This window comes from Zingiber officinale, chromosome 8A (assembly GCF_018446385.1).
Source record: "Zingiber officinale cultivar Zhangliang chromosome 8A, Zo_v1.1, whole genome shotgun sequence".
Lineage (NCBI taxonomy): Eukaryota > Viridiplantae > Streptophyta > Magnoliopsida > Zingiberales > Zingiberaceae > Zingiber > Zingiber officinale.
In genome coordinates this window covers 69,653,046-69,675,729 of record NC_056000.1, presented here as the reverse complement: position 1 = coordinate 69,675,729, position 22,684 = coordinate 69,653,046, and the positions used below count along the sequence as shown (strand labels likewise).

Here is a 22,684-nt window from a genome sequence, read left to right as displayed (position 1 = left end):
CCGATCTGAATTCGAAAATACCCAACCTAAATTTGATTTTTTTCGGATCGACTCGAATTAGGTCATCGGATCGGATTCATTTTTGGCACCCCTAAATTATTATATAACCTATTAAAAATTAAAATGCAAGACATTTTTAATGCGGGGGAGAAGGGTTAAAATGCTAAAAAAAAATGGAATCTAGAACTAAAAGGAGTATTTTGAAAATCAGTAAAAATATCTGTAGGGCAAAACAAAATGGGCTTAAACCCACTCCTTCGGTTCGCCTCCAACGGAACCCTCTCCGAACTGTCGATACGCTTCGTCGATCAAATTCCTCTCCATATATTCGATCCGAATCGCTCCAGATGGCGACCAAAGTTCTTATGGTGAGCACCAATCACTCCTTTCGGTTCCCTTATCGATCTATCTCCATGCCTTTCTCTCCCATGGCAGGTCGCGGAGAAGCCCAGCATTGCACTGTCCATCGCCACGGCACTTTCTGGTGGCCGGGTGAGACTTTGATTACGCCAATGTTCTGCAAATCGTGTTATTTCTTATCCCTTTCATGCTTTCGGTTCTGTTACATCGACTGTAGTTGAAAAGGTAGACTGCTTTGATGCATATGAAAGGACGTCAGGGAGTTAGAGCTCAGAATCGTGAAAATAGAATTCTAACTCAGTGTATGCGGGCAAAACAGGACCTGATTTTATCAGGTCAACAAAAGCCGCCAATATCCTGAATCACTCGACAAATTTTAAAGCAAATCTCCCTGCATCATTACAATAGAATTTTAGGATTCATATAAAGCGACGTATCGAAAAAATTGCATAAACAAGCAACATGACTCACCCTAAACATGCTTGATGACATGTTGGTCGAAAGGAAGCTAGCATGTAGGCAGCTATAAGTAAACTTGCAGCAAAGTTGACAAGCATCCACACTAAGAACCTTATCTAAAATTTTCTGGCCTTCCATCTTTTGTTGTAGGATACATAGTGTTTCCCTGCCTGGCACTTTTCTAGCATCATTTTTTAGTTTTTGCCTTCTGTAGAAGCTTTAGTTGTTGGCATCCTTCCTCTTCCAATGAAGGAGCTGATCACCATCACCAGATCATTTAATCCAAGTGTTAAATGCCATACTTCATTGCTGTAAGGATATAGGGTTCAGGTCACATTGTAACAATTACAACTGAGTGGGAGTAACTTGTGGACTCCACAAGCGAATTGCTAGTAAATGATATTGTCTTTATTCTCCTTAATGTATCCTTAATCTTTTCCATTTCTTTTCTGAGCACGTATTGAATCAGAGGCTAATTTTAAGTTACCCACTTGAGAATATGTTGATTCTCATGCTGCCCATTTGTGATATCTAGGGTCGAGAGAACTAGTACCTTTTTACTTGAGAATAAGTTGGTTCTCATGTTACCTTCTTGTGGTTTATAGGGTTAAGAGAACTAGTACTTTCTTTGTGACCATTCGTGCATTTAGTGTAAAGTTACCACATTTAATTAACAACAAAGACAACATTAAAACATTGTCATTAACCACAAATGGGCAAAATGGTAACTAAGGCCCCATTTATGTGCATGGAATGAGCGGAGAGGGGAGTGGAGACATGCACATAGGCACTCCATACTGTTTTTGACCTTTGTTGTTCGGGCAGCTAGAGGGTGTGGAGAGGGACTCTGCGACAAGATTAGCTGTGCTAAGATTGCCCACCCAAATTGGAGGAAGGAAGAGGGGAAAAACTGAAATGACATATGCCCCTTTTATTTCAATTACATTTTAACTAGTAGTATTCATGACGGTCAATTTATTTCTGTTTTGACCCACCACTTCCCTCCCTCTCTAGGACTCCAAACAAATGTATCTGAACAAGATCTCTTCACCTTTCCTTCTCCCTCTGCTCTTCTCTCCGCTCCCTCTAGGTAAATAAAGCCCACGTCACATCTAACATAAAATAAAAAATTGATTTAACTACAATTCTTCATGTGACTAATAGTGCTTGTGAGGCTTATGATTTGCATTTTGTTAATGACATGGATAAAGTTATACTAAAAAGAATACCATGCTTAGGCTTCTTTGGGAATTCACTCTTACATAGTGATCAATATTTAAGTTAATTTTGGTCATCATGTATTGTGCTAAGTTAAAGCAGACTGTGCTAGCAAAACTGGAAAATCTTTAGCAAAATGCAAATTGCTCATGGATAGTATTTGTTGATTTATGCACTGTCATCGTTTTATTCATCTCTCTTTATATGATGTGATACTTAAAAATTTTAATTAAAGACTGAATAACAACTTGAGCCGAAATGAAGCCTAAATGACATCTAAGATAAAATTGGAAATTGACTTATCTACAATTCTTCATGTGAGTAATAGAGCTTGTGAGGCTGATGATGTTACACTTTGTTACCCAATGGATGATGTTAGAATTACTGAATTACAACTTGAGCCTCTACAATCTCCCTTCTGCTTTGCCTCCTGAAAAGTTCCTGAAAAGGAGCTTGTCATCTTTTTGCTTAACTTGCTATGCCAAAATGACCTTGTACCTGATATCAGTTTGATTTCGTCCATGCCTCTTACTCCAGTCATATAATTTCACATGAAATCTGTTGTACCTTTTTTGATCTAGGATTGCGGGTCATTTGCACTTCTTGTCAATCTATCATTTTGATATATTATGTTACATCTTCAGGTTTACTTGTTTTTTTCTCTTATTTTATAATGTGGTTTTCTATCTGAATGGAAACTATAGTTCTCAGTATTCTCCTTATTTTTTAAAAAAACTAATTAGGGCTCATCTGTTTCTGTTAGTTGTGTGGCGAGTTGTCATTTAACATAATCAAGTACAGAACATGACTCACCTATATGCTTGATGTAGTTTTCCACAAGAAGGGGCAGTACTGATGTGCACGAGTTTGATGGAAAGTTTCTTAGCAGCAATGCCCACTACAAAGTGACATCTGTTATTGGACATGTTTTTAGGTTACCGTCTTTCTTTCATTTTTTTTTTCATATCTTTTCTCCACCCATAAGCTCACATCACATTGCAACTTCATTAATCTTTGGTAAATATGTAAAGTGTTCTATTCATTTCTCTTTCTTAGCATCTCTTTTTAGCATTTGTGTTTTTTTATGTTGTTTTTCATCTATGTGATTAATGCTCTTTAGTATGAGTCAATTGATTTTATAGTTTACCGCTCCTTTTTCCCTTTTTGGTTTTCTTTAACTTGGAAGAATCTATCTTTACTTCCCCTTGGTTTTATAGAAGTTCTTAGTTGTGAGAATAATACAATTCACCGTCCGTACCATATTATGATTCCTATGTAAAATGATTTAATTATTACAAATTTGTCATGGCAATTCCGACAAAAAATGAGAAATAAAATTATATTAAGGCTTTCAAATAAACCATTATTTTAAAAATTAAGCCAAAGTCATTATAAAAGAAGAAAGAAATAATGAATATTGTGTTATGTAATAAATGTATAAAGGTTGAAGATAATGATATCTCAAAGATTATAATGACATTGTCATGTCATGTGGAGACAAAGAGGTTATGATACCCAAGGTGGACACTACATCAAACAATGACTTAGGAACAAGTCTTGACACAAAATGACAATGTGGGTGAAACTATGATGGTGACTTAGAAGTATATTATGTCAAAGTCATCTTTTATTCCTCTCTTCATGGAACATAGTTCTTGCCCACAACTTTCACTTTAGTTGTGATGATCCTATCAAGACTCTTAGTCAATAGCAAGGGTGGAATCACTAATTTTTTTATGTCAAAAGCATATGAGGGAGAAATTTTGTATTACTCATTTCATTTCAGTTCTTAATGGAACGAAATATCAATTTCTTAATGGAATGAAGTAACAATAATTTGTACATCGTTAGCAATATAATATATAGACTCATGTATATTTGTTATGAATCAACAATAACACCTATATATATTTGTTATAAACTAGACCTATATATAATTTTTTTAAAAAAAAAAATTAATTATTGCAACATCATTATCTTTCCTAGTATGGTATTTTGAAGATTTTGGTATGACAATATCTTTGCAAGATGCTTTTCATGAATCAAGACCTAGCAATTGTACTGCAATCCCAAGTTTCACTTCTAGAAGAATATATAACATATACTAATTATGCTAATTTCAATTTATGGAAAGAAAGTTGAATCAGCTTTAAGATCATGTATAGTTGTTAGAAAAGATTCACTAATTTTGCTTGTTGTAGATTTGTTTGAATTATCATGTTTTGCATGAATAATTAGTGGTGATCATATCTTTGCAATTCTATTTTTAATTTTTATGGCAGTGTTTGTGCTATAATTTTTTATAATGATTCTTATATTACATTTGTAACATTTGCTATGTGCAATGTTTGCAGCATGGATTTTCCATCTTCATATCAGAACTGGGAAGTGACAGATCCATTTGATCTTTTTGAGGCTCCAGTTTTGAAGTCAGAATCAAACCCAAAGGTATACTTTCCTATTCATGCTTTTATTTTATTTCTTCATCACATATAGGTTTAGTAGTTAGGAATAATTTGATATAGTTCTTGGTATATGTTACTGCAAATGAAAATATCTTCGGTTATTTGTACAATCAGTTGTGGAGAATAACTCATTGGTAGTTTAGAAATTTCATTTTTTTGGATGAATAATGAGCCACTGACATATGATCTAATGCAAGAAAACTTTAGAAGTTTCAGGAATTCCTAATATGAAGCTACAGATATTTTCATCTTGCTTATTAATTGCCTTCTTGATTTTCTTCTGAAAAGTGTGGAATGAGAAATGTTGTTTACTAAGAGACAAAATAGGTGGCAAACTTTGTATGCCAGAAAATGTAAATAAAGAGATCCTTTTTATTTGGGGATGAAGGAATGCCGTCACTTTAATCGTTTGATAATTAAACAGATTATGTAAGTAGGATTAAGTAATATCTTGTAGACAACTGTTGTATTTGATTGATTTTAGTTTGAATAACCAATTTGATCGGTTTAAGAATCATCAAATAAGTTAAAATGTAATCCCTTGTTTCATGTTATACTAAAAAGACCAATAATATAATTCTACACCATTTGAATTTCAAAAACTGTGTAAATACTAGTAGTGTCATTAGTGAAGTATAATAATGCCTAAATATGAAATTGAAAGGCCACCAATATCTCTATAACACAAATCCAAATATAGTTCTATATTTTTGGAGTGTAAAAAAAATAGATGTATCTCAAATAAATGCCATTAGAATTCTCTACAACACACAACCATATTTTGATCAAAATATGGTTTCATTTTATTTATGAGCATTAGTCCCTAATGACATTTCAAGCATTTCCATATAATTTTCGGAACTGAGATAGTGCAGAATCATATTTTGCCAATAAGTTTAAGCATAATCTTTTATAACATATTATACTAGAAGAGACAAAATATTATTCTAGACTATCCTAGAGTAAAAATTGTGCACAACTGCTAGTATTAAAACGAAAAGAAAGAAAGTGCAGTGATGATTACATATGGAAACAAAAAAAAATGAATGCTCGTATAACACAAAATATTGTGTTAACTAAAACATGGTTATACACTTTCGGAGTGTAAAGATACATAAAAACATTAAGAAATATTCTTCTTGATTTATAATTCTGCTTACACAACAAAATGGAGGCCATTAAGAACTGATATGACACACAACCACATTTTGAACAAGTTATGTTTTTAGCGTGAGAATTTTTTAAATAAATTTTAAAGATAATTATTGAAGTATAGGGAAGCTTATAAATAAAAATAGAAGCCAACAGATAAAAAGCATGCTTTGAATAAATACTTTTTTTGGTTACTCAATATATATATATGCATGTGTGTGTGCGCGCGCACGTCCAGACCCCAACAGATAAAAAGCATGCTTTGAATAAATACTTTTTTTGGTTACTCAATATGTGTGTGTGTGTGGGCGCTATGTTTTTTTTTTTTGTTTTGTTTTGTTTTTGTTGATAACATAGCCCTTGACCTGATGGCTAGGGGTGTTTTTATCAATTAAGGGGTCAAAAGTTTGAATCACACCCATAACCTTTGATTAATTCCTTTCAGCAGTTATTCTTTTAATGAGTCACTGCTGTTTTAGGTTTTCTACTCTGTACTTGTCTCAATGCAGTTACCAAGATTCTTTCTTCAAAACTTTCTATGCTTTTGAATATCCTAAACATGGTTATTATGTTTGCTATTTGCTTCTGATTAACTATCTTCATTAGTGTCTTTGACGTCTCAATATCTCAAACTGAGGATGAAGTTGGACAAATATCAGAGAATCAATCTACTTTTGACAACAATCAAACCATGTTTTTGACAGTATTTTACTGATCTGTGTTTAGCTGAACAAAATTTTGCATGTCATTTCTCAATTTTTGCTGGTCCATCCCTTTATTAAGTTTGTTGGTAGTTAATGCTTGTTACTAAGGTAATAAATTAATAACATGTATGTGGCATGAGTTGGTGACTAAATCTCTCTTAGGCGCACATTAGGAGGCATTTGCATCACGAAGCTCAAGGTTGCACCTACTTGGTACTTTGGTTGGATTGTGACCGTGAAGGTGAAAATATATGCTATGAAGGTAAGCTTTTCATGTAGTTAAGGCTGTAGCTTTTTGCCTTTGTGTATTGGCAGAACTAGTATTCTTAAATTCCTGTAAAGTGCCCTAATAGCTGGAGGAATATGCTGATTGAATTGAGAACTTTTACCATCATGTGGAATTTGCATTTTGATTTTTTATTATCTTAGAAAAAGCTTATGAATGGATTCTTTAGAAAAATGTGATTTAGTTACTGATTAGAATTACTAGGAGTGTAACCACAGATATGTATGCATGCATAGATTCTTCATCTATCCTCTTCATACCTGTGTTGGATACCTGATTCTCGAACACTAACACTCTAAGCGGACACTTAACATTTCTATTTATCACGTGTAAAAGATTCTTAAAAAAGTCATGGCAGGCACTGGGATCCATACCCATGTCATATACCTGTATCAAGTCTGATTAATATAGTGTACCATTGAGGCTGCAAACATGATGTGTTGGCATTTCTGGCTAATAGTAGTATTTGCAACTTTTAATTCCTAATTGCAATTAGACTTTAGACCTTGCAGGCCATTTGAACATTTGCAGGCAACAAGATGCTTGCAAATAGAGCTTCTACAAAATATTATTTTCAATTAATCTTTTTGCAAACCACCAAATAGCCCAAAGTATTTTCGTCAACAATTTCTCTCATGCCAGTTGCATTTCTTAATACTTCTATATTTGTATTTATTATTTATTTTATTTATTTATGATAAAGTTCATGCTATTAACATATGGCACTATAATTTCTCATAAGGAAGAAAGAAAATAACTTGTCATGACACTAACAAGCGAAGTTTCTTATATTATGACAATTGGCATGCAAACTTAGTCAAACCTTTTCCAGACCTTATCAATATATCACTATGGGTAACTTGAATCTACTCTTCAGTAATTGAATGTACTGGCATCCGTGAAACTGGGCCTGGAAGGAGAATTTACCGTGCTAAATTTTCATCTGTCACTGAGAAGGATATATTTAATGCTATGGAAAACCTTATCCAGCCCAATCAAGATGAGGCTTTAGCTGTAGATGCACGCCAAGAAATAGATTTGAAGGTAGGCGTGGCATTTACTAGATTCCAGACTCGTTATTTTCAAGGAAAGTATGGGAATCTCGATTCAAGAGTTATTTCGTGAGTTCTTAACTCTTCGCTATCTCCATTTTCGATTGATCTGATAATTTATTGGATGATGCTATACTATGTTTGTGTATTTGATTTATTTACCGTCATTTAGTTTTTTATATGATTTTGGGCAACGTGAAACATCTTTCAATTAGTAAACTGTTTGATGGTCTAAATCTTTATAAACTATTAGTAATGGTCTTCTTGTTTCTTGCATTTGAGTAATGAACTATTGGGTCTATGTTTGTATTCATATAGCCGTGTAAGACTCTTACTGTTCTAATTCTATGATTTAAAAAAATGTTGAACCTGATAACATTGAATCTAGGGTGACCGTCCCAGCCCCACGGAAGTTTCCCACCGGCCGCTACGGTAAATCGGGAAACGCTCAAAGCGGGCGCCCCAGAAGCCCAGCATCCCGTGGTGGTGCTCCCCATAATTCTATGATTTAGCAATTACTATTGGTTGGTGAATTATATCCTATTCAATATGGATTTAGTATTGATCTATCATGGATGAACATTAATGCTATATAGATTGGTACAAAAGTTGTTACAAGTAGGCAGGGATTATTCCTCATGGAGCCCTAGATAGCCTCCATCTACCTATATATGAATATTATTATGAAGAAATCTAGATTTTTACAAATGTAAACCAATTCTAGACCCCTTTTAACAGTTTGGCCAATAAACCTACTATTGATCGTAAGAACTAACAAAGGAGGCGATGATCTAGATTGTACTCTCTTTCGTAAAGTGAAAATCAATCTCTATATGCTTTGTCTTCTTGTGGAGAATGAGATTCGAAGCTATATATATTGCAGCTTGAGTATCACGATAAAACTTCGTTGACTTCTTAAGAGTGTATCCTAGCTCAGTGCCTCAGTCATTAAATGTTTAATCCAAATGAGCTATATAACTAGAGCCATGACTTTGTAGTCTACCTCCACACCTAATCTTGCCATCATTGTTTGATTACCTTTTAAGAGAAAATAATTGGCAATCTATTGGGGAACCTGCCGATTCTAATACCACACAATATGGAGATGATCTTGGGACCTTTCCTTGTATCACCTTTCTGGTAATGTAGGCTTCACAGTTGCTATCTAATGGTCATGACGTGAGTTCACAAATGAGTAGTTAGGTCTATTGACAATGAGATAGGTTAGTTTTCCTAACAACTTCTATATTTTTGTAGATCAATTAATGGCTTTTGCTGTAACTTATCTCACACTACATACAAGAAAGATACCTCTATGGACAAATGAGCAAATGAGGTGACAAGCTGGGATGAATCATTGACAGTGGCCCAGAATAGGCGGAGCCATGATTTCTGTTCCCCTTGAACAATGACGGTGGAACTAGAATGTGCTACATGTACAATGGAAGATGGATGATCAGAATGACCCTTACAACCTTGCTGTCAGCCTCCCTGGGGATTTGACATCCTCCTTTTTCTAAAAAAAAAAGTTCGCCTAATGTATCATCAAATTTGACCAGCCTGAAAGGATGGTTCAAGGAATTGGAGTAATCAGGAACTAGAGATTGTTGAGGAACTAGAAATTGCTGAGGTGGTTGCAAATCAGGTTTTGTTGCCCTCTCATGTTGCTGTTTTACAGGAGTCAGTTGATTTTGATGAGAAAGAACTTGGCACAATAAAATCTAGATGTGCTTTAGGCAAAGACAGAACACCCTTAAGTATCCAATTTCAAATGTGGAACTCCAGAAGTTATTGAAGCATGCTGTGCTATACTGATTCCGGTTCAACTGGAGAACAATGTCCAGAATCGGGAGCTGCCCAATCTGAGAGAATTGCAGCAATAGACAAAACTAAAGTCAGAAGTGTTTTGTCTGGCATCAGTGTACACCTCATCCACAAATGCAAGAGGAATCAAAGGCAGAAGAAGCATGATGCATGGATGTGTCACGCGCAGAAGAGCTACGGGTGAACTCCATCGCGCAGGAGGACGATAGGGTACACACACCAGCAATTGGAAATCCCACGTAGAGATGGTCAATAGATGTGAAGAGGGCTTCCTCCACACAGGAAACTTCATTGCTGGAGCATGTGCAGAGAAGATGTTGTACTGATCTATGCATGCGTGTAAAGTGACAGAGACACGGGAGCTAGTAACTTGACAAGTAAAGGGCAATCATTTCTCGTGGAACCCTAGATAGACCACCACTATATTACACATTTACAAAGGGTCCAATTAGTTTATAATAAAAATGTCATATACTATATCGTGTCATCCCTATCATGTCTAAGTGTCTTAACTAGGTAGTGCAGTGTTCCCTTGTTCACCATCTGTGGAACCAATCTTCACACAATAGGATCGAATCTTTAACTCCCTTAAGGATTCTTGAATTTGCAACAGTTTGCTGCACAACATGTGTGCACTATTGAACCACACGATATTTGAAATAAACATATCCCCTGCCTAGCGCCAGATATACACAAGCTCGATGAAGAACATTCGTGTATTAATGCAAATAGAAATGTCATGACACTATAGTTGATCAAGGTATGCCTCTAATAGGCTCTGGTATGGGGAGAGAATGATATTTGATGTGATGAAATTCCCCTGGGCACTAGATCAAAATAAGACTACTCTCTGGGCTCTCAGGGAAAAGGTTTAGGCTATGCTGAACTTGAATTCTTGGAAATACTTACTGGAACTTTTCTAATTGGATAGGCTGGATGCCTAGCTTCCAGTCAAACATGATGAATTTGTTGAATTCCCTAACTATCAAGATGGGATCACACTAAAATATGTCTATTTCTTGAACCTTAACTAGATGTAATCACCTAAATTTCCTTCTGTGGGTTTCTGGTGTTGCCATAGTAAATGTTTTCCTTTCAGAACTTTTGGAGTCTGTGAACATCAGTGTATCATGTGAAATTGGGCTCTGACATATTTGCTGCACAAGAAGAATTCCATAGTCTATTTCTGCAGGTTGTGGCTAGACAATGTGTCACTAACTGAAATAATTCTGCTTGTTGCAGTTATGGCTTACCTTGTAGGGTCGTACTAAGCGTTTCCCAGCATGTGACATTTCTTACATTTCTATGACTAATTTTGGTATTTTTCTGAGGCTCATAATTCTTGCCAAGTTCTTAACAGCTTAATTTTCAAGTCATGGTCATCTTTTTCTCTCTGGTGGTGTGTGTAATCTTGCTTTCAGCTCAAGATAATCATTATTACATTGACATTTGGTGCTCTTAACCTTTATTTTTGTATGTTTCAGGTATGGGCCTTGTCAAACCCCTACTCTTGGGTTTTGTGTGCAACGGTTTATGCAAATTACCACATTCAAACCAGAAAAGTTCTGGTCCATAAATCCTTATATAATTAAAGATGGCTATGAACTGCTGCTGGATTGGGAGCGTAATAAAGTTTTTGATTTTGATGTGAGACTCATGGTTCTCTTATTTCCTAGCACAAGCAATTGGCTTCAGCAGTAACATTCTTTCTTTTGCAGATTGCTGTGATGTTCCAGAAGTTGGTAGCTAATGATGGTAACCTGAAAGTAATTGATATTTCTACAAAGGAAGAGTGCAAACCTCGCCCTTGTGGGCTTAATACAGTTGGCATGTTGAAGGTAATGGGTGTCCTTAATGTTTTTCTCCTTAAACCAAGATGATCAATTTTGCCAAATTTGTATATTTTTTGTCATGGACTTAGAAATACAAATTTAACTGGATGAAACATTGTTAATGCTTAACATTGTTTTTTGTCATTGTTCCTCCTATGATCTTTAGTAAAAATAAAATGCCATACAAACTATTATGTCGTTTCTGGTTTTGTCAAACTGAGCAAGCATCTCCACAACCATGCATCTTATGCTTCTTCTTTGTCTCTTAAAAATAGGCAAATATCCTAATGAAATCTTGTTCAAGAAAACTAACTTATTTCCTATGAAAATGCAGCTTAGTCATGATCTGTTTGGGGTCATCCCTTCTAAGTTTAGGTGTTGCACACATGGGGGATCTTAAAATAAGCAACTTGCACGTCTCTAACCAGAATCTCTGACAAGAAGTGCAATTAAATAGTCATTCCTAAAATTGGAGACAAACTAAACAATGAACACACATGAGCAAGTATGAATATATTAAAACTATGAACGTAGTTATAGAAAGGCCTAACATGGGATATATCAATCAATGATAGCAATATTGCATCATAATCATCAACATGAATGCAACAACTAAACTACCAATAAATTCAACAACACAATGCTGCAAAAATCTCCCCCATTGGAAAGGACCACAACAATGTCAAAAATCTTGCAACTATCATTTATCAGTTCATGGTGACTGCAAAGTAACAATCAACCATATAGGTATACTGCACCAAACCTACAGTGTAATTACTAACTCTCAAGTGCTCAGACATATATTGCTAATTATGTAGGTACCTGCATCCGCATGTGGATACTGAACAACAATCAACATGAGACTGCTATACATTTAATATCAATCAATGATTGTCAGTTTGGACCTGTGAATGTACCTTCTTCACTCAAAACTGTAATAGAGATCAGAGCAATGCCACTTCTTCTTAAATGTGCTGACTAGAACATCTCTCACGCACTGACTCACATCCATCATAATTGGTGCAGACATCCTGTGGTTTCTAGCAGAATGTTTCTATCTCAAGATAAGAAGGCTTTTCTTGAAATCTGGAATCAAAATAGATATTTGTCCATACCTTTTGCATCCATAGAAGAACCTTATGAAATGATAATATATGAAAGCCTTCCAGTTGTGCTATGCAGAACCATAAGCCCTATGATTATCTTTTATATGTTAGGTTTAAATTGATTCCTGATCGGTATGTAATACACATTAAATGTACAACAAACTGGTAAATCTGTACTAATTTGGGCCAGCTGCACAGGCTGTTGTATGCACATAACTTTCATCAATTCACCCATAATAAACAAATGCCTTAAAAATGTAATTAATTAGTGCTATTTTCACATTCTTAGTCTGAGTTTCTGAACATTTTAATTGTCTTATATTATACATAACCTAAAATTCGACAACAACAATCTGAAAATTTTAATCGTATCAACGTTCAAGTCATTTCTATTCAGCATTTTTTTGTTAGCATCTAATTTATGATATTGCTTTACTCTGCTCTTGTTATCAAATGTCAATTTAAATTCTAATCGCTGGCGACATTGAGATTGTACATTGGCTATGATAATGTTGAACAAATTGAATACAAGTACTGTTTTGTTTTCTTGCCAGGTTGCTTCAAGTTCACTGGGGTTTGGGCCACAAATGGCCATGCAGCTGGCAGAGCGGTTGTATACTCAAGGCTTTATAAGGTCTTAGCTGCAGTTTGCTGTAATATATAAATGAACATAATTAGAAAAGTTCTAAAAAATATATGAATAGGAATGGGTACCCCATATGACTTATACTTCCATTACTGTGTATCTATATGTATCATGAATTGCATTTAAAAACATATCATTAAATAATTACTATAAACTTGATCAATCAAAATTTGAAATAATTCATTAAATTACTTTTGAATTGTCATGAACAATAAATGCAAATATGCAATTCTAAGTTTCTAACACATTAATAGGCAAAAACTGAATTTCTTATGCAAAGATCTTTAAAAATGATGTGAATAGTTGATAATTTTTCTTCGGCAAATTAGGTAATTTTTCAAAATACCCAAATCACGTACCCAATACCATTTTTTCCCTTGTTACTGTTCCTATCGATTGCTACAATATAGCAATCGATTCGGGATATTGTCTATCAGTGCAATAAATTCCCTAATCGGTTGCTACAATTTAGCAATTGATTAAAAAAACTTATTTTGCGTTTAAAAAATCACTGCTTTCAATATAGTGGGTCAAATTGATATTTGAGGGCATTAATATAATCAGGAGAATTAGACGAACACATAAGATTTGGTTCCATCATTTCGAGCTCTTTAAGTCCATCAGTTGGTTTTGACCCTCAAACATCAATTTGACCCACATATTGAGAGCAATTTGACCCACATATGCAATTCTAAGTTTCTAACACATTAATAGGCAAAAACTGAATTTCTTATGCAAAGATCTTTAAAAATGATGTGAATAGTTGATAATTTTTCTTCGGCAAATTAGGTAATTTTTCAAAATTCCCAAATCACATACCCAATACCATTTTTCCCTTGTTATTGTTCCTATCGATTGCTACAATATAGCAATCAATTCGGGATATTGTCTATCAGTGCAATAAATTCCCTAATCGGTTGCTACAATTTAGCAATTGATTAAAAAAACTTATTTTGCGTTTAAAAAATCACTGCTTTCAATATAGTGGGTCAAATTGATATTTGAGGGCATTAATATAATCAGGAGAATTAGACGAACACATAAGATTTGGTTCCATCATTTCGAGCTCTTTAAGTCCATCAGTTGGTTTTGACCCTCAAACATCAATTTGACCCACATATTGAGAGCAATGATTTTTTAAATATGAATTGATACTCTTAATATATTGTGTCAAATTGATGTTTGAGGGCATGGATATAATCAGGAGAACTACACGAGTACATAAGATCTGATTCCATATCATTCTGAGCTCTCTAGATCCATCAGCCAGTTTTGGCTTGAATTTGGCCGAAATCGATTGATGGACTTAGAGAGTTCAGAATAACATGAAACCAAGTCTTATGTGTTTTTCTAGTCCTCCTAATTATATTCATACCCTCAAACATCAATTTGGCACATTACATTGAGAGCAGTGATTTTTAAACATGAATCAAATTTTTTAATCATTAAAACTGTAGCAATCATTTAAAATTATTCTGATTTGGCCAAAATCGGCTGATGGACTTAGAGAGCACGGAATGACATAGAACCAATTTTTATGTGTTCGTCTCGATTTGTATTAAAAAAATCGCTGCTCTGTATAGTACATCAAATTGATGTTTGAGGACATAGATATAATCAGGAAAATTAGACGAACACATATGACCGGATTTTATGTCATTCCAAGCTTTTTAGGTCCATTAGCTGGGTTCGGTCAAAACTGGCTGATGGACCTAGAGAGCTTAGAATGACAAAAAACTAGATCCTATGTGTTCATTTAGTTTTCATTATATCGAGAGGAGTGATTTTTTGAACATACAACGGATTTTTTAGGACTTTACCACGTTGATGAATACTACCTGAATTGATTGCTACACTGTAGCAATTGATTGGGAACAGTGGGCAAAAATGGTATTAGATATGTGATTTGGTAATTTTGAAATTAGGATACGTGATTTGGGTATTTTGGTAACTTACCTATGCTGTTCGGTAATTTGTCAATTTTTCTTTCAGAACACATAAGCAGTAAATATCTAACTTAGTCTTTTCATCAATAATAATCTGTGTTTCAGTATTATAAAGTAAAAGTGATGAAATTTCTTAGTTAATGTCTCCAAACCGTATTCTACATTTACCTCTTTTTTGTTTTCAGACTTTAAATAACTAGTACTTTACACTTTCTGCTTCTTTGTTCAATCAATGATCTTTTTCCCTTATGTATATATTTGTAAACTTATTGTTTCACATATTAAACAAGAGTTAGAAGCATCATCTATATCTTTGTCATGTGCAGTCTGTTCCTTCCCTTTGTATGTGTAATATAAAATGGGAACCCAATCCAAGTCATAAATCTTAGATAGAATTAATTATGTCTAAAGGTTATAAATATATCCCTATTTAGATGGCAAATAATATAAGTTTAAATGATATGTTTTTAACTCCTATTACCAGTGGTTACCTAAGACGCCCTTAAGGGCAACATATTTCTGAAATAATACACAATAGGAAACATGTCCAGATGTTAAGGCAAGCCACTGTTTTGATGCTTGTTTAGTTCTGAATTATGTGAAAAAGATAAAAGATCAAGTAAAACACAGTATTACCGTGCTCTTAGTTGCATATTCATCTTGGCTTCATGTAGGTCATAATAGTATACAAGTTATTCACATTTTTTAGTCATTGTCAAAGGATAGAGACCTGGAGATAAATACACATGACTAAACAATTTTATAGTTGATGTTCTTGTTGGTTAATAGTGGTATCTTTTTATTTATCTTTCTCTTATTTATGACCAGTTACCCTCGCACAGAGAGCACTGCATACCCCTCATCATTTGATTTCAGAACTGCACTTAGTGCCCAACTAAATAATCCTATATGGGGCAAGGATGTTCAGATGCTACTTGCTGATGGTTATCATAAGCCTCGGACAGGATCTGATGCAGGTGATCATCCTCCCATTACACCAATGCGGTTAGCAACAGAAGAGATGTTGGGAAGTGATTCATGGAGACTTTACCAATATGTCTGCCAGCATTTTATTGGTTCTGTTAGTTCGGATTGCAAATACTCAAGGTTATTAACCTGTCAATTTTGCAGGCGAATCATTTGTCTGCATGCATTTAAATGTCTGCAACATATGGATTTTGTGAATTATTGTCCTTTCATTTGTGAAAGTAGATGAAGAACTTATTGGGGTCATACTTGTTTATACTATTTCAAGCTTTTTTTCTGTGTCTTTTCATTGGTTTCTGATGGTCTAATAACCTCAAACCATCAATAATTTCTCTTTTTTGAGGGAGCTGGGTGGATAATAAGAATTCAACAAAAATCTAAAATGAAAATATGGTAAGACACAAGAAAAGAAAATTGTTTGAAGAGAAGTTGTACTATATAATCTGACTACTGAGTAAAGATAGAAGGAAAAGAAAACAAAAAGAAGAAACTTAAGATTAGAGTCATAGGATATTTCGATCACTTAAAATTTGCAGATTAGTTTGAATTGTGAATTACCCTTTATAGAACCTTTGTCCTGTAACTTTCACATTACTATCGAGAGGTTCAAGATCAGTGCTTTAACTTCAAATTAGTAACTTTTAAAAGTTCGCTTTGACTTCATATTTTGCTTTCCATTCCTAGAGCACATTTGGACCATGATATTTCTTCCTCTTTAACCATTCTCCCCTAAGTCTATACTCCATAGCTAGGACCCTATAAATTTTTGTTCCTATTTTGCTTACAGGCAGAATGTGTTGAGAATGCTCTGGGAGGATCATTTGATGAGAGTCTAAATTAGATGCACATAGTATTTTAAGAAGATTAAGTAGTGATGAAGAATGGTTGTTTGATATTTCCAGGCATGATATGAAAGGTGACAGTTATTTGAAGTCATTTAAGTTAAATAGCACATAGGAGAGGAAGAAATGTAATAGATAGAGGGTAGACTTGTCACAACTACTTGAAACATAAGGGCTATTTCCTGCTAATTGTTGCTTTAGTGATTTAGTTGTAATTCTGTTATCTCAATTGTGCATGATCTGCAATGTGGATGGACAAAGGTGCTTTAGGTTTAAGTTCTAATTAACTCAGAAATCCTGCAACAGTCACTACATTTCATAATTATGTAAGAGTTGCAAGAATGAAAGTAGCATATTAATTTATATAATCACTGCATGGAGGATTCTCATGAATGCATATTAATAAAAAGTTTAGCCAAACTGAACAGAAGTAATTGCAAGATAACTTGCCACTAAATTTCTGCATGCGTATTCCATGTTGTACTCCACAACTTAATATAGAAATAAAAATTAGATGACGACAGTAATCTCTGCGAAGGCAAAATTTTGATGAGTTAAAACTAGGGAGCTCGTGTGAACATCCTGGATCATGTTGTGCTGTCTAAGTAACCCGTGTGCAATTGGAACAAAAATGGAAAAATCAGAAAGGAATTCTGACAGAAGAATTTCCTTTTTCTTGATTTCATTCACATAGGTGGCGAGGCAGCAGAACATGAAAGTAGTATGAGCTGAAGTATATAACTAACTAAGCTTTACAACCTTGTGAGTTGTGTGATTTATGGATGGGGATTTATACTTTTGAAAGATCAAACTTGTTTCTGTTGATGTTGTAAAGGTTTCTTAACTTTGTTACATGTGCTCAGTTGATCTTTAACTCATAAAACAATAACTCAGTTAACGCAATTATTCCTTGTGACATTTTATGCTGTTGTGTTCTTGTTATCTCTCTGTTAAGGTGGATGTTTTTTTTTTGAACAAGTTGGTTAAAAACTGGTTGGTGAATGAAACTGATGCAAATCATGGCTCATGATTATTCCAGGACTAAAATAGAATTTGCATCTGGTGGGGAGTTTTTCCAATGTGTTGGGCAGCATGTTGTTTCTAAAGGTTTTACATCTATCATGCCATGGATGAGTGTCAATGAGAAGAATCTACCTCAGTTCAAGAAAGGCGAAAAAATTTGTATTGCAAAAGTAGACATACATGAGGTAGTCCTTTGGGATTTATCAAGTATTTTTTAAGCTGAAATTATATGGGTTTATCCTATTAGTTTCACCAAGGTGTAATATAACAAATACAACGATTATAGAAGTTCAGCATATAAATAATTTTTTTCAGGCTTATGAAATAAGATTCATATGTACCAAGACAGATTTAAACATGCTTTATCTGGATTCCTGTAGTTGGATTCGATTATTTAAGCAAACTAATGCATATATTGGCCAGTTAAAAAAGATTGTCACTGACATGATTAAATTTATTCATTTAGGGCACTACTGCACCTCCAGATTACCTTAGTGAGAGTGAACTTATTTCTCTAATGGAAAAGAATGGTATAGGAACTGATGCTTCAATTTCTGTGCACATTAACAATATCTGTGAGCGCAACTATGTTCAGGTTCGGTCATGTGATGTCTTTTAAATTCTACAGTGATACTTGTTATCCTTCATTTTCTAACTCTTACAATATTGGTCTTTGATGGCTTAAAGGTTAATGCTGGAAGGAGGCTGGTCCCAACAGCTCTTGGAACTACCTTGATAAGAGGATATCAATGCATTGATCCAGATCTTTGTTTACCTGACATCCGCAGCTTTATTGAGCAACAAATAACTCTAATTGCTAAAGGGAAAGCTGACCATGTTCGTGTAGTTGAACACGTCCTTCAACAATTTCTGCAGAAGTACTCTTACTTTGTCAAGAAGGTATCATGTTTGCTCATTCATTGCTTGTTTGATAAGCTATAGGGTACCTACATTCAAAATATAGAACACCTTTTTTTAATCCTCTGGTAATCTCATAGATTATGTAATTTCATCTAATTGTATGTACTATATGAGCGTGACAGTTTGTTTCTGAGGAGCTGCAGTTAGGGGTGGCAAGAAAAATCAATATACATGAACCAAACCAAAAATCTAACTGACCCCAAAAGCAGGTTTTTATCAGGTTTCAGGTCGGGTTTTAGAAATTCAATATTTTACATTTGGGTTTTGGGTTTTGGGCAGGTTCCAAATTTTTATATAAACCTAAAAAAAATCAACCGAACCAGTATTATATAATGTATATATTTCATATTAATTAAACTATATTTCACTTAGTTAATTAACATATGTATATTTTATATATTAGATATTATCAAATATCAATTGTATATTTGATCAATTAATAATATCACTAATTTAGAGGAGTTGCGTAGTCGAAACTTTGCATCTCTTCTCCTTCAACCTTCCAAGTTCTTGTTCCACCTACCACCATTCCATGATCTCGCAAGATTGGATCAATTTGTCTTTATCCACCCTTTTCTCCTCTGCCTTCCCTTGTGTCCTTCGTTTCTTTTCCTTCTATGATGGCAACTTAATGTCAGTTCCACTTTTTATGTCCCTTCCAACATTGTTTTTTTTTTCCATCGAAGCCTCATAAGAACATTGAATGTATTTGTCCCTTTTAACACCCCTTTCAACGTCGTGCCTTCTTCCTTCCACAATATTTTTTATTATATCATTGTTTGCAGCCTCCCTAACCTTCATTGTCCTTTCTTTCACATTAGCAACACGTATCTCCTCGACATCCCATTCTTGTTGAGTATCCTTTTCAATGTCCTTATTAACATTTTTCTTAAGACGGGTAGAATCTATGTGAAATAGTAAGTACTGTTCATTTTTTGACACTTCCATTTAGCTACTTGGGACAATTTATATTCAATAAGAAGAATTATTATACAATTTTTTTTTTTCAGTAAGATAGGTATTGTCAATTTATTTTTAGTGCACAATTTATTGTTTTAATATAGTTCTTGTATATACTTCTTGCATTCGATTGCATATTTGTATAATTCCAATTTAGATTTCTTATATAGGTTTTTAGAATTCAATTGCTAGAGTTTAATTTATGGCATGTGTCTTTATATAGTCTTTTATGTAGATTAAAGTTTACCTCTCAATCTCTAGTGGAACTGGTATAAAAAAAATTAAAAATCTTTGAAATCCTTGAAAATTTAAAATCATGAGAACTCATCCAAACCAAATAAAAAATCTTGGTTTCAGGTTTTCTTTATGGGTTCAGGTATAAAGTTTCTTTTTTTTTATAACTTGAATCAAACTTGATTGGTCAGTTTTTTTTGTTAAAAACTGCCCCAACTGCCCCATACCCACCGCTAGTTCCAGTTCAATAAATTGGATAAGTAGCTTATTGAAATTGAGTTTTATATGAGATGATATTTTGGTTGTATTTACCTATTGTTAATTGTTATGAGTTTGTATATATGGAATCATTGCTAATTTCTTAGAAACATCATACAACTGAAATTTTTACTAAAGGTACAACCATGGTCTCAAGTGTCAATCAATATTAGTTGACATGGATGGAACATATTGCTTTGTCCACCTACTAATATTGGTATTGTGTGAGCATGGATAAATGTCACTATGTTACCCATGCTGATGGATTAATGTAACTATGTTGCCCATGCTAACACCATTTTGGTGGTTTTGACCAAGATAAGGCTTGTCTTGGCTGAGGCATCGATAGAATTGATTGAGGCAGAAAGATTTCTTCCAATGATTTTATTTTTATTTTTATTTATTTATTTATTTATTTTGCCATGGGAGGAGATGAAAGGATACAAGAAGAGGTTTTTTTTTTTTGCCATGGGAGGAGATGAAAGGCTACAAGAAGAGGGGGGCCTGGGAGGTATAGATAGGAATCTCCAAATGGAGCACCAATAATAATAAACAGAAGTGATGCTGGAATGTAATGGCTATGCACGTTTAGAAGTAGGGTCATGTGCAGTGGTGTTATGTTTGCCTTGTTACTAGTAGAATTCTGGAGTGTCAATGGATTGGACGTTTAGAAGTAGGGCCATCATTGGGTGTAGTTATAAGATTACGGTCGAGAGAAAACTGTAACGTACCCTGCTCTACCTCTCTTTTTTTTTTCCTAGTCATCACTTGTGTCTCTATACGATTAGGTCTGTATCTCCTCTGTGATTCATTTTGAGATACGCAAAACTTTGGTTTGCCCTTGGTTCAGTATTGTATGAGTGCCTGCCTTTATTGTCTTTAACATTGTGCATGCTAGATGGTTTGAGATATTGTGCTAAATAATTCTGGGTTTTAGTTCGGTTTAACCTATGGTTGTGTTATTTCTAATAAAGCTCATACTCTGCTATAATTCAGATTGAAAACATGGATGCACTGTTTGAAGCACAGTTTTCCCCATTGGCCGACTCTGGACGTTTACTAAGCAAATGTGGTAAATGCACTCGATACATGAAATACATTTCTAGCCAACCAACAAGATTATACTGCATAACCTGTGAAGAAGTCTATTACCTTCCTCAAAACGGCACCATAAAAGTAAGTAACTTCGCTACTGAACCTTTTTTTCATAGCCACGCACATTCGAAGTTCATGCAATTACTTCTATCTCATTCTTCTGGAATTCCCATCGAATTTATTTTGTCATCAATAGAATTTAATGTTAAGTTTGCCCACGACGAATGATACTTTTTACAGCCGTGAGAATATTTAATCTCGTGGTTAATTTTGACAGATCATGATGTCATCGGCAACCAAATACATAAATGATAAATGATATAGTAAAAGATAGATATAGTAAAAGATAGAGCACGCATAGAAGAATCCATATAGCTGATCTACTCGATTGTTGTGGTTCTTGTTGTTGTATATATTATTTAATTTTGATAGTTCCAGTTCTACTGCAACACTGACAATTTTTCTTTTACTTGCAGTTATACAAGGAGCTCGTATGCCCTTTAGATGGTTTCGAGTTACTGCTCTTTTCCATGGCTGGTGCCGATGGAAAAACATTCCCTCTCTGCCCCTACTGTTACAACAGTCCCCCATTCGAAGGGATCGATAAACTCTTCGGTAACCTTAAGCTCGGGAATTCCGGCAAGATAGGGAAGGGAGCTGGCATGCCATGTTTCCTCTGTCCTCACCCTACCTGCCGACATTCCCTGATAAACCAAGGAGTCTGTGCTTGCCCTGAGTGCAGTGGAACACTTGTTCTCGACCCTGTCAGTGCGCCCAAATGGAGGCTATATTGCAACATGTGCAACTGTCTCGTCTCCCTCCCTCAGGCCGCTCATCGGATTTCGACCACGGGCAAGAAGTGTCCTGAATGTGACTCGACTATCATCGAAGTGGATTTCAATAAGAAGACAACTCCCCTTGCCGACGGAACCACACTGCACGAGGGCTGTATCTTGTGCGATGAATTACTTCATTCACTGATCGAGATGAAGCACGGAAGTTCATTTTTTCGTCGGTCAAGAGGACGAGGCAGAGGTAGGGGAAGAGGCAGAGGTAGAGGCAGAGGTGGTGCAAAGAATGTGGATCCAAAGATGAGTTTCCGAGATTTCTAATCGAACTTTCTGCCACTACAAAGTTTAGTCCGAGCCCTCTAGCACTAGGTAATTATCTTCTGAACTCTAAAATGCATGCCAGGAGAAGAACAGTGATCCATGTATCCCCCCAGTTCTATACTATCTGAAACTCCAATCTTCCGAGACCGAAGAGCCTGGTCGGTATTTGTGATTATTTTTAAAGAGCTTGGTATTGTGATTA

The 22,684-nt window shown here is 34.8% G+C and overlaps 1 protein-coding gene across 3 annotated transcripts; it reads left to right on the top strand.

The window, feature by feature from the left end:
• The first annotated feature begins 256 nt into the window (after positions 1–256).
• Positions 257–22,684, top strand: LOC122009430 (DNA topoisomerase 3-beta). 3 transcript variants are annotated; one of them, XM_042565586.1, is made up of 15 exons: positions 257–368; positions 436–492; positions 2,868–2,971; positions 4,392–4,485; positions 6,521–6,620; positions 7,522–7,765; positions 11,005–11,167; positions 11,239–11,358; positions 13,013–13,092; positions 15,879–16,157; positions 17,919–18,087; positions 18,369–18,497; positions 18,590–18,802; positions 21,272–21,451; positions 21,847–22,684. In XM_042565586.1, the coding sequence occupies exons 1-15, from the start codon at positions 348–350 to the stop codon at positions 22,480–22,482; spliced, it is 2,589 nt and encodes an 862-aa protein (XP_042421520.1). In that variant the 5' UTR covers positions 257–347; the 3' UTR covers positions 22,483–22,684. The 3 variants fall into 3 exon arrangements, with proteins under 3 accessions (XP_042421520.1, XP_042421522.1, XP_042421523.1); XM_042565588.1 differs by lacking the exon at positions 2,868–2,971 and having other exon boundaries at positions 273–368; XM_042565589.1 differs by lacking the exons at positions 257–368; positions 436–492; positions 2,868–2,971 and having other exon boundaries at positions 6,532–6,620.

What these genes read in the sequence shown, in the direction of transcription:
- LOC122009430 (XM_042565586.1), top strand. Translation starts at nt 348, where the DNA reads ATGGCGACCAAAGTTCTTATG. An exon ending in GTTATTGGACATGTTTTTAG is followed by an intron (nt 2,972 to 4,391) that starts GTTACCGTCTTT and finishes CAATGTTTGCAG; the next exon opens with CATGGATTTTCCATCTTCAT. An exon ending in TGAAAATATATGCTATGAAG is followed by an intron (nt 6,621 to 7,521) that starts GTAAGCTTTTCA and finishes TCTACTCTTCAG; the next exon opens with TAATTGAATGTACTGGCATC.